Source organism: Pseudochaenichthys georgianus, chromosome 20, assembly GCF_902827115.2.
Source record: "Pseudochaenichthys georgianus chromosome 20, fPseGeo1.2, whole genome shotgun sequence".
In the NCBI taxonomy this organism is placed as follows: Eukaryota; Metazoa; Chordata; class Actinopteri; order Perciformes; family Channichthyidae; genus Pseudochaenichthys; species Pseudochaenichthys georgianus.
The window spans coordinates 13,261,093-13,274,149 of NC_047522.1; the positions used below are offsets into that span (position 1 = coordinate 13,261,093).

Sequence of the window (13,057 nt, forward strand, 5' to 3'; positions counted from 1 at the left end):
TTACATGTCTTAAGGCACTGTGAAATGATGATTGACACATGAAAAGGCCTCTCGTGTTTTACACTGTAGAGCAGGTTTTTAATCAGGTGGTTTCCCTTTTGCTGGTATCATGTTTACCCATAATGCGTGATGATGATGAAATAGAATCTTACCACCATCTGCAGACAATGGCAAGTTAATTGAGGAAGAATGAAACAGGGAATACACGAGATAACGAAAGCTCTGAAATAGTTATTTTATTTCCTTGTTCCATGAAGAAGTTGGTTAAAGTGAGCATGCTAAACTGTGTCACTTAATATTTCAGGAATAATCCATGCTTTTCATCTTGAGGTTTCTAGGTGGAGATTTGCATATAGCATTTGGCTTAAAATAGTACATTGTTTAAACTTTACAATAATAGCTTTCCTTTCCTTAATGTTTCTGTAATACTGTGGGCTTTGAGTTAAATTGCTATTTTGAATCCTGCCTTACAAACAACATTTAAAAAAATAAATGATGTGCCTTAATATAGTGAGAGATACTGACACTGTTAAAACAAATTAATTGTATATCCAGTCTTTTCAACTGCCTGTACTGACCATTCTGTCCATTTTATTGACCATTTAAACTTTTTCAGGGACCGCAGACATCTTTTTAAGGCAGATGGACTTTGCCTGAACAAGTCAGGAGTAAAATTGTTTTATCTCTTAACATATTCAACTGCCTGCGTCATCAATCTGTTCCCTCTGCCAAGGACAAGCGACAAGAGGAATCAAAACAGGAGAAAGACACAAGACATCGCGCAGAAAACCTTGAAGAAGTATCACTGCATCCGCCTGAGGAATGGGAGACCTATGACACAAATGGAGGAGTCTCCACCGCCCTTCTTCCCCCCTATCAACGCCTTTGAGGATACTCTTCCTCCACCCCCCAGCTCTCTCTACACTCCGCTCACCCTTTCACCCTCGCCCACCTTACTGGAGTTCAATGACCACAAGAAGGAGATACACAGGGTTGGCACCAAGTCCTTCCTGGAGTTAAATGACTGCCTGCAGGCAACACACAGGGTTGGCAGCATGGCCCCTCAACGACGCCCACCACAATCACCGAAGCATAGACATGCACTATCTCCCCCGTCTTCATCACCATGCCTACGTCAACCACCTCCCCCTTCAAGAAAGCATCTGCTGTCTCCGAAGCCTGATAAGGATGTGTATGTACAAAACGCAGCAAACTCTAACTGATATCTGCTGGGTCCAGGCTCAAGGGCGTATGACACTCTCAACTCTTTCCAGGACATGCCGGGGCCCTGCCTGCCAGTAGCTTTGCCGATATCTGTGTTGATAGGTAATAGATTAAGAGCGGTGAATCAGTTTAGAAACAGGAAACGCTCAAACGTTTGTGTGAGTTTATCAAATTTAGCAGTGATTCCATGTCAGCCACAGCTTGTTACAAAAAACATGACTGATAGTGTGTTTAACGAACTTAAACTAGCTTTATTAAATGTCAGGTCTTTGGCAGGAAAAACATTTTTAATCAATGATTTTATCACTGAGCACAATCTTGATTTTATGTTTTTAACAGAAACTTGGATTGAACAAAATAACAGTGCAGCTGTTCTTATCGAATCAACCCCTCCCAACTTTAGTTTTATGAGTCAGGAAAGAATGCATGAGAAAGGGGCTGCAGTTGCTATTCTGTTCAATGATTCCCTTCAATACAGGAAGACATCGTATGGGAACTTTGCTTCTTTTGAATATGTGGCCCTTCAGCTGAAATGCTCCTCTCGAGCTCTGTTCCGAAATATCTATAGACCACCCAAATACTGTGCAAGCTTTTTTGATGACTTTACTGAACTGCTGTCTATAGTGTGTATTGACTTGGAACGTCTAGTCATTGTTGGTGATTTTAACATCTATGTTGACAACCCCCAGGACAGAGGGGCTAAAGAACTGTTTTGTGTTCTTGATAACTATGGACTGACTCAGCATGTGACACACAATAAGGGGCACACTCTGGACTTAATTATCTCAAAGGGTCTGCATATCTCTAAGGTTGTGGTGACTGATGTTGCACTCTCTGATCATTCCTGTGTTTTCTTTGAGAGCTCTATTTCTGTTCACAAAGCGACATTTAACTGAAAATACTAGGGAAATGTTTACTCAGAATTTTTCTTCCACACTTGCCCCTGCTAACATCTCAGTAAATGAGCTAGTAGATCATTTTAATTCAAAATTTAAAAATGTTATAGATGCCATTGCTCCAACTAAGGTAAAGGAAGTGACTGGCAAGAAAATATCTCCATGGAGAAAGGCCATGACCGTGAGAACAGAAAAAAAGTGTTGAAAAGCTGAACGCATGGTCAGTAAATGTACTTTACACACATTGGCAAATACAATCTGGCACTAAAAGTTAACATCAAAGGGGCAACATTTTGTATTTATTTCAGGTTTATTGTAGTTTTTAAGTATTCAATGAAATACACAGCACATACACATAAGAGCTGGAATAAAAAACAACATTTAAATAGAGGTACTCAGAGAGAAGAACATATATGTTTATTAAATAAGGTTTTACAGAAGAGGAAAAGCAGATTAGCTTTGTTTGTTCCATCTTTGCACAGTTTTGGAACAATTATCCACTGAATTATTAAAGTATTCAACCTAAAAGTAGAACATTTGGAGCCCTTTTTCTCGTTTTCATAGTGGTTACATACTGACCAATCATTCTGAAGGCAGGAAAAGAAACAAATGGTTTATCTCGATTGAATGTGCCTACATGTTTGTATTATTGATGATTATGTGACATTACAGATGTGGTTGTTAAAATACTATGCATGTGGGTTTTTTCAGAGAACAATGGCTGTACTTGGAATCATTATTCAAAACAGAAGGCGTGTGAATCTAGTCCTGCAGCATAATGGTTTATCTTTTGTCCAACTGTATGCTGTTATGACGGATAGAGGAACAATAAAAGTCAACAAAAATCGGGAGGGGTAAGACTGAAACCAATTAACATGTTGAATTCAGTTTCTGTATTGAGGTTTTGAGTGGATCACACTGAATATATTATGCCACAGGGGCAGTTTAAAAGGTTTTTATGGACATTGTGATTCTCTGTGAATAATCTGAACACAAAACGTTTACTGGGGGGATGATATTTTCTTACTAAAAAGATACTGCATGGAGTGTCACATATTTCTGATTGCTATGATGGATTTTCTTCTCAAAGTTCTCAAGCATGAGCATCAATACATATTTAAATGCGTGAACAGATATATAGAGTTCTGGCTGCACTAAAGGGCTTTGGTGTGGTCCAGTCTGTGACTATAGAGATGTACAATCAAAATAAGATTCAGTACATAAAACCTTCAGACTACAACATGAATGATAAGGCACTGGGGAGAGAGAAAAAAAAAACAGAATGCAAGCAAGACTGGTAGTGTTGATGTGTGTGTTTCTGCCAAACAGAGTCCTCCAGAGTTGTAGTCTACGTATCCCATCATGCATCATCTTCCGAGCGTTCGTCACCCCTCAGCCTCTCTCGCTCTCTGTGCCGCTGGATGGCCCGCCAGATGCGGCAGAGGACTCCACCCCTGGAGAAAAGAGGTTTGTTGAGGTTGCATCATCATGAAATGCATTCCAAACAACTGCCGTTTTCCCTTGTGTGTTTGCGTGAGTGGAAAATCCGTAGGTGTTCAAATATCTGAAGGCATTCACAAGTTACAACATCAAAGAAAATTGGCCCTTCAATAGTATGTTTTCATCTGTCAGTCAGTTTATAGATTTATAGTTTATAGATTTTTTATCTTCACGGTCATATATGTATTTTTCTTACTCCTTAATGCTGGTTTATTACCATTTCTATTTTGAGATGTTTATATTTAAGAATTGCTTATTTCTACTCTTTTAATTTGTTATTATATCCAATTCCTTGTTTTGTTTTATGCTGCTGCAACATGTTTCTTTCCTAAATTGGGATTAATAAAGTACATCTTATCTTAGAAAACTGCACGATACTACTTCATTTACCTTGTTTTTGACTATAATAACTTGTATTATTTCACCCATCCAGAGGTGGGAAGTAGTGGAATACAAATACTTCGTTACTGTTAAAGGTCCCATGTCATGGCCATTTCTACTGATCATACTTCCATTGTTGAGGTCTACTAGAATATATTTACATTGTTCAATGTTCCAAAATCACATTGGTTTTCTCATACAGCATCACTGTATAGTATGTGTATTCACTCTCTGTCCTAAAGGCCCAGACTAACCAAACTGACACCAAGGAACACATTCTGACGGAACACGACTGTTGTGTCGCCTCACGTCTCCTGCGTCTTGACCAACAGTCTCACTGGAACACACCGCAAAGACTTCAGCCGATGGCCAAGTAGCACGTACGAAGTGTGCATGCGTGAGTGGCAATAACTCTCCTTACCAGCAGGCGGCGGTAGTGTGTATTCGTCATTCAAAAGAGGCAACCAGAAGACAGACTGCGTGATATATACAAACAACAAATAGCTACATGGATGCTACAGCTCGAGCCAAGCAGAACAGGGATGAACTATGCCAATATTTTAACAGTATCGGTGCAGTGCCTTTTCAGTGGGGCAAGATATAGCAAATATGTGTGCCTATCCTTTTTGTGTTTATTCTTTTAATCGCACAGCGTTAAAGGTGGGGTAGGTAATTTTGGAGAAACCAGCTCGAGTGCGCTAGAATTTGAAAATACACAGCCGGAACAAATCTGCCACTTCCTTACAGAGCCCTTCCTCCAACACACACGAACGCGCACATGACCAATGAGGGCACGAGATAAGTTTGTGCACAGATGGAAGGCTGACAGGCAGGTAGGCCATCCAGTTATTTTAGCCAGGCCGGCTAAAATAATTGGTCGTGCTTTTTACAGTACTACGGCTTCCACAGATGACATTTTTTGTATGGATTTTTGTCAAAGCACTTAAGATATTCATTGCTATCGGGATGTTAAGAGCATTTCATGGAATATAACAAATTGTATCTCGAGCCGGTTTCTCAAACTTACCTACCTCACCTTTAAGAAAAAAGAAAAATGTGCCTACATAACTGTCAGTTGCAGCCGTAGCATTATTATTGGTTTAACTAGCCTACTAACAGTATATTTTTAAAACATTTTTAAAATGACCATCTTGAACAGCTCAACATTAAAATACTTCTAAGCAGATTGTGGACAGTAACAAAGTACATTTACTTAAAGTGGACCTATCATGCTATATTTGAAAAACATATTGTAGGGCCAAAGCTATATAAAACATGTCTGTGTCTACAAGATCACCCATTGTAGCCATGCCTCATACTGCTCAAACCCCTCTTTTGCAGCCCTGTTAGAGAAACGCGGATCTTGGGTCCTTAGCTTGAAAAAAAAGAAAGAAGAGGAGGCGGAGCTAATGCCTGATCAGAATTCTACCGGAGATACAGTTAAATTCGGTTGTGAAAAAACACCATCCTGTTTAAACCACGTCAAGGATTATTTCTGAAATAGTATGGAGCTCAAATGCTTTTTCTCTTGCAGGTTTATGAGCTGTATTACTGGTGTCGTTTCCTGGTTGCTGCATGGGGTCTGCGAGACAGCGAGATACGGCGAAACTCAGCCTGAAAGATAAGTGTGCCGGCAAAACTCTGCGGAGTATCGCGGCTGAGAAAAGATAAGGGAGTGTGTGTGTCTGAGGAGCTCCACGGATTGGTCCATTTGGACCTGGGTAAGATTACGTCACTATACTCAGGAAGAAAAAAATAGAAAAAGAAAAATCTCCAACGAGGCGTTCTGGGGCAGCATAGACAGGTATTTTCTGTGTTAGAGTTTTTCTCGTTACAGGGTGTACTTTGAGGGTTTTTGACTCTGCAGACCGTTTACATGCAGTAAAAGCTATAGGTTACTTACGTAACCCCAGTGTCAGAGTAACATGAAGTGAGATGTCTCACTATGGGATGCGCCTCATCGCGGAGCAAACAGAAGCATCAATCTCATTACGCCAATCCTGATTGGCTGGTGATCTTGACGTCAACGTCAGGGGAAATCACCCCCTATAAGTAGCCTGCGCCACGACGCATGGGTCATTCAAAATAAGCACCTCTTCTCGCTTCACCATAGCAAGGAGGGCCGTCTGGTGAGACATCTCACTTCATGTTACTCTGGAGGAAACCAGCTGCGGAGGAAATGCCTCAATGTCAATTGGGGTACACAAACCAACCACCTTTGGTGTAAAGGCAGGGTTGGGTTTCAACAACACTCTCGTTTGCCCTGGGGCGAACTGAGTGCATGAGGGATGTACCGACAGTGTATGGATATCGCTGACCCGCTTGGCGGATGCCAGGGCCAGTAACAGCACTGTCTTGAGTGACAGATGTTTCATGTCAGCTCCTTCCAGGGGTTCAAATGGGGTCATTTTGAGCCCATTTAAAACCACTGCCAGGTCCCATAAGGGCACCAGAGACCTGGAGACAGGGAGAGGCCTGCGAGTTCCCTTCATAAAACGGCAAACCAAAGGATGTTGGCTAGCCGTCTTACCCTCAAAGCCCACATGGCATGCAGCAATAGCAGCCAGGTATACCTTGATCGTGGAGAAAGCTCTGTGTTTTTCGATCAAGTCCTGTAGAAATGATAAAATCACCCCGACAGGACATTGAAAAGAGATGTGTCCTTCTTGAAGGCACCACTCCTCAAACACCCTCCACTTACAGTCGTAAAGAGACCTGGTGGAGGAAGCTCTCGCACTCTGAATAGTGTTTATCACCTTCTGAGGGAGTCCCACTGTATTCAGATTGTACCACTCACGGGTCAGGCCCATAGTGCCCTGCGCTTCGGGCGTGGGTAAAGGATCGCCCCCCCCCGCTTGAGACAATCTGTCCCTGCGTGGTGGGGGCTGCCATGACTGCCCGCACAACAGCTGATATATCCCCGCCAGCCCGTATATTGCGGGCTAGGGTGGAAACATCAGAGTAAGTGTGTGGCGTTGCTCCTTCACTCTGGCCAGAGTTAGGGGTAACAGAGCCAGGGGTGGGAACGTGTACAGAGGACCCGGAGGTCAATCGTGTACGAGTGCGTCCCTGCCTAACAGTGCGTTTAAATCGTGCATTAAAGAGAACAGCTGTCATTGAGCATTTTCTCCTCTTGCGAACAGACTTAACGCGGCTCCGCCGTAACGCACCCACAGCGGACTCCCGATCCTTGGATGAGGAGTCCAGTCTGCATAGAGTGGTGCACCTCTTGACAGTAATTCTGTCCCTAGTTGCATAACTCCCGGTACCTGTGTCGTTCTCAGAGAGAGGAGACGTCTGCCGCTCCAAGGGATCAGTTTGTGTGCCAGTGTGTGTGACTGGAGACAACGCAACCTCCCCTGGCGGTTCATACACAATATCGTGTTGTCTGTCCTGATGATGTCCTCTGAGAGAAGGCAGGAAGCGTTTTTGGGTGGGGAACACCGCTAAAAGCTCCGGGTAGTTTAGGTGTGCCCGCTGGAAGTCTCTGCTCTAGGGACCTCTCACCGGGCGACCTTCGTAAATCCCCTATCAGCCTGTCTGACCTGCGTCCGTGGTGACCACCTTCCGTGAAAGGACGGCACCCGTAGGCACGTCCCGCACTAGAAAAGTCGGGTGTAGTGCCACTACGCATTACATAATAACCAAAACTCTCCGTACGCCGTGGCGTTCGGGGTTTAGTTTTATTATGAGGCCCATGTTGAGTGGGTGCTTTACGAGGACATTTTCCTCCGTAATCTGATTCCGCTCGGTGGGCATTATAGATAAAACCCTTCTTTCTAGGAGAGAGAGAGAACCTCTCTCTCCAGAATATGGGTTGACTCTCTCTGGGTTTGTGAAAACAGATAAATTATAACTGTTTTGAGAAGCCCAGGCAGACGTCGTGAGTATCTCCTGCTGTATGCTCCTTAGAGCCAGCTGGGATGTCACGCTTACGGCTCCGACCGGCACTGCGCATGCGCGTGACGGAGGTGCCTTTACAGCTCCAGCCGGCACTGCGCATGCGTGTGACGGTGGTGCCCTCACGGCTCCAGTCGGCTCCAGTCGGCACTGCGCCTGCGCGTGCCGGTGGCTTCACGGACCCGTCAATAATCCGTCTTTTGAGAGGTGCCGTAGCTGCTCTCAAAAGCGGAAGAATTGGCGGGCTGTCCATTACAGCTCTAGCCGGCACTGCGCATGCGCGTGACGGTAGTGCCCTTAAAGCTCCAACCGGCACTGCACATGCGTGTGGCGGTGGTGCCTTCACAGACCCGTTTATTATCCGCCTTTTGAGAGAGGTCGTAGCTGCTCTCAGAAGGGGATTTATAGTTAACGGACTGTTTATTGTCTTTCTTTTCATTTTTTTTGAGCTGCGCCCTTGGCCGAAACCTGGATGCGTCAGCGGAAAATGGTTTATTCAGACAAGAAAGATGTGACATGTGTTTTATGCGGACTTGAGGATGACGTTGAGGCATCTCTCGAGGCGGCGGGGACACATTTAGAGCCGGGGAAAGAACTTCCAGCTCTGTCACGGAGGGGAGAAGGAGGGGCTGTCAGGCCGCTCGCTTCTTCTTTCTCGACTGCTGGCCGAAATTCTGGGTTGGCTGCGCCTGGGCTGCAGCCGGAACCGGAGATTTTCTAGGCCAACTCGCCCTCATCTCCTGCCTGGGCTGGGGACTCGGGCGGGCTGCGACCTCTGCTGTCCTGGTACTTTGAACCTAGCAGAGTTCGGTGCAGCTTGGGCTGGACCCTTCGAGGGAGACAGAGGTGGAGGGCCTCGTCTTCCTTCTTTTTCGACTCGCACTTCCTCTGCATGGAAGCGAGAGCGGAGCCGAAAATCCCCTCGGGAACGATGGGCATGTCAAGCACATCTTCCTTTTCCCGGTCTGGGAGGTTGGTGAGGTTGAGCCATCTAGCTCTTTCCTGCACCACCACCACCACCACCACCACCACGACGACGACGACGACGACGACGACGACGACGACGACGACGACGACGACGATGATGATGATGATGATGATGATGATGATGATGATGATGATGATGATGATGATCCCCCATTACCTTGCCCACGCGCGGCCTGGACGGCGCAGCGTTGGACACGGAGACAAATGTCTGTGACCGCGGCTATCTCGTCCAGAGTGGCCGGTCCAGGATTGCTCGACATATCCTCACAGAGCTCCGCTTAGTACGCGGTTAGCATCGAGGAAACGTTCAGAGCCCTGGCGGACAATGCTGCGGCTCTGTAGGCCCGTTCAGTCATGGTGGACTGGAATCGGTCCGTTTTTGCTGGCAGCGTGGGGTTCCTGCTTGGTGGCTGGCCCATCCTCGATAGGAGGTGGGCTGCTACCAGCGGTTCCATAGGTGGTATGTGGAGCAGGCCGAGCCTCTTCATACCGTCACAGTCAAGGGAGTAGGCACCCTGGATTGGGGCCTTGTTGCTAAAGGGCCATGCTTAGACAGGGCGAAGCTGGTGTGCTATCGCCCGGGAGAGCAGCCATCGCTCCCGACTTTGCAGCCTGAGCCGATGACATGAAGATGTCGTCTTCCTGCTCATCCGAGTCAGACAGGAGGAACTCAGAGGCATCCTCTTCGTCCTCCATGTAGTCTAACTCTAAGACATCTTCCGCGGGTGAAACCATGGTGAGGTCCAGCCGGGAGCCCCAGCTTGGTATAGCGTGGGGCCCCGTTCCTGCGTCTCTTGCCGCCACCGGATCTCGGCCTGATATGGCGCGGGATTCCGGTTCTGCGGGTACCGCTGTCGATGAGCCCCAGACCGCAGTGAGGGGCTCCATCTCTGCGGCGGACGCCCCCGTGTCTTGATTGCCGGTCGGCAGATCAGTGGACATGAGGGGGTCCCGTCCCGACAGGCTAGCTTGTTGTGCTAACCTTCGGTGGAGGCTCTTCATAGTGAAGTGGGCACAATGTCTGCACGAGCCGGGGTTGTCAATGGCCTCCTGGGCGTATTCCAGCCCGAGGCAGGACGAACAGATCTGGCGAGTCTGTGCCTGACACTTTCAACCCGCAACCGCAGCGCCGAGCCTCCGAATTCCTGACTCCTCTGGTGTGAGGGAGAGAGGCGTCCATCTCGTTCGCCGTGAGGCGTGGAGAGGGCCCGCTCGTAACAGGTACGTCGAGAAAAAAGTGTTACCGATCTGTCTTTAATCCGGGGAAAAAAGGACAGCGTGGGTCTTTTTTCTCAAAGGATATTACCTGGTGTGGTAATATCCCTGTAATCCTTTTCTCCTCCGTGGAAGAGAGAAGAAAAAAGCGTCCTCGCTACCGTGGTGTCGGCAGTGAGGGGGAAAAAAACACAAGCTAGCAACGGGTGTGTTGCTAACTTGAAGTCAAAACCTTACCTTAACTCCAGAGGAAGAACGGCGAGGTTGACTATAATACTAACTGGTGTGTTAGTACCATACTCTTCTGCAAGGCAGAATAGGGTAGCCGGCTAACGCCCGTCGACCGAAAATTAGCTTTGGTTCAGTCTGTGGACTGTTAAGCTAGCCCGGCTACTATTAGAGATGTGCTCTGAAGCGAGAAGAGGTGTTTGAATGACGCATGCGTCGTGGCGCAGGCTACTTATAGGGGGTGATTTCCCCTGACGTTGACATCAAGATCACCAGCCAATCAGGATTGGCGTAATGAGATTGATGCTTCTGTTTGCTCCGCGATGAGGCGCATCCCATAGTGAGACATCGAACGGAGTGTTATGAATGAGAACTACATAACACACAAGGGGACGGGTAATAACCGGAAAAGCATGACGTGGGACCTTTAAGTACATTTTTCTGGTATCAGTACTTTACTCCACTACTTATTTTTCTGATGACTTTTAACTTTTACTTCTTACATTGTAACAAAAATAGCTGAACTTTCTACTTCTTACATTTTCAAAACAGGTTAGCTACTTTAGTTTTAATCTGCGTTTGGTGGCATGATCATTATTATTTAGAGTCATTGCGTGCCTGAAGAAAAGAGGTTTGTTGATAATGATAGATTATTATACAATACTCTATATGTTGTCTTTCAGATCAGAAAACCTACTTGAGTTACTTTTGGTAAGCTGATTCGAACTCCTATTATTAATTAGATTTTATTATTTCGTGTTTTTTCCCCTTAGTTGAAAATGGCAATGAGGCCATATATAAGATATCACCAATTTGGCTGTTGATTTAAAACGTATTGATGTTACAAAGAATACAGATTGGTACAGAAGTCTCTTTAGTAATGTAGCATTGTGCAACAAGTTTAGGCTGCGGCCCCACGAGGACGAAAACGGTTAAACGCATAGGATTAACGCAAACGCAATCGCAAACGGCTTCCGTCCACATGCAATAATTATCCGGATAGTGTCTGCCCACACGAGACCGCTCCGTTTAGCTCCAACCGCTGGAGAAGCTGCAGTACATATGCAGGAGCCTCTACGTGGCGCTGTAACTTCCTCCACAAAAGCAGCGAAGAAGCATGGTTGTCATGGTTGCCCTTCTGTTTATTCTCCGCGGTGGGGGCCGAGGGAACCGGGCAGAGTTTTTCGCCAGTCAGCGTGTATGAAAGTTTAAATCTTCCGGACAAAATTATAAAAGTGCCGGTCAAAGGTCTTCTTTGTTATTTATTGAGCTTTAAAACAAATGAATAACGACTCTATATAATATAATGATAAAATACACGGAGCCTCTCTTTTTCCTCCCTCTCTTCGGACAGCGCCAGTGTCTGTCTCATGCAGCAGCTCATCCAGTAATCAGTGACCCGGCCGACTGTAAAAATAAACATATTTATAACTAGTTTAGGGAGTTTGAGAGGTAATTAAAATAGCTAAGGGTGATGATCTGACTTGAAGTGTGTGTTTTGCTGCAGCGGGAGGAGCTGCAGGTGAGCAGAGCTGCGTGTCTCCGTCCTGTCAGATTAGACTTCACTCGCGAGAGAAAGATAAATAATCTGAATTCAGGGTGCAGTTTAATTTGACGTGGGGGTGAGCAGCAGAGGTGGGGAGAGGCGGGGCTATTGCCTCATCATTATTGCTGTAGATGTTGCACAAACAACTGTAGCATGGTCAATAGCGTCCGGAGCACGATAGCAACTCTGCGATCCGCCATTGTTGTTGTTGTTGGTGGCGAAACACTTCAGCACTGGCGCGGGGTAAGCGGAGGTGAGCAGAAGAGGTGGGGAGAGGCGGGGCTATTGCGCAATCACTATCAGTGATCTGAAAATGTCCGTATAGGGCGCACACACGGAGCTGTTTGACCCCCCAGAGAGTGGCGTATGCATTTCTATCCACCTTGGGACCCGTTGTCGTTTCCTCAGTCGTTTAGTGCCATATTCGGTCGTCCTCGTGTGGCCGAACGGTCTATATGACACTAAACAGTAACGCAAACGACCGAATTCGTCCTCGTGGGGCCGCAGCCTTAATATACATTTTCCCACCATTGTTGTATTTTGTAGTTTTCTTTTTAGATGGTGCAAATTCTAGACAGTTTTCAACCTAGACACCTTCCATATTGCAGCAATCCCAAAAATGTGCACCTGTGCTGCGAAAAGGAATGACATATCCCTTAAGCATGTGTATATACATTCAGATGGCCTAAAGCCTTGTAGGAGAACGCCCCTAAATTCCATATGACCATGTAAAACTAGATTCTGTACACATACCGTCATTTCCTTTTAAAGACTTATATGTTTGATAAGGCTTTTCATTTCTTCCTACTATTTTTTTTAGTAAGAATCGGCTGCCAAAAATAGCTTGATATGATGTTCCTTTCTTTCATGTTGTGTTGTGACGGCAGTAGATACCGTAGACGTAGACAGTGGAGGTCATCTTTGGAAACGTCATTGAGAATGTCAGTCAGTTTGTATTCTTCCAGCACAAACTGCAACACATAAGCCATCAAGTTAAAAACCATGCTAAAAATGACGGCTGTGGCTCATAGAAAGATGTTCAAGAGTCTCGTCATCAACCTTATCTATGGTGTCAGCGTCTGCCCCCTTCTCTTTCAGCCAATCAGTGAGCTCCTTGTCCGGCTTGTGGTCCGCTGGGATGTGGAATATGGAGGGAGGTGAAATGTCTGTAAGGAAACAG

The 13,057-nt window shown here is 45.9% G+C and overlaps 1 protein-coding gene across 3 annotated transcripts in view; it reads right to left on the reverse strand.

Moving 5' to 3' along the window:
• Positions 1 to 2,472: 2,472 nt before the first annotated feature.
• The window catches only part of map3k15 (mitogen-activated protein kinase kinase kinase 15), a 39,339-nt gene continuing 28,754 nt past the window's right edge, over positions 2,473 to 13,057 (reverse strand). For all 3 annotated transcript variants that reach the window (XM_034108254.1, XM_034108255.1, XM_034108253.1), the window contains exons 27-29: positions 12,937 to 13,043; positions 12,772 to 12,848; positions 2,473 to 3,574 (exon numbers count right to left, since the gene is read on the reverse strand). In XM_034108254.1, the coding sequence (XP_033964145.1) occupies positions 3,481 to 3,574; positions 12,772 to 12,848; positions 12,937 to 13,043 (278 nt within the window). In that variant the 3' untranslated portion in view covers positions 2,473 to 3,480. The remainder of the gene's footprint in view (positions 3,575 to 12,771; positions 12,849 to 12,936; positions 13,044 to 13,057) is intronic.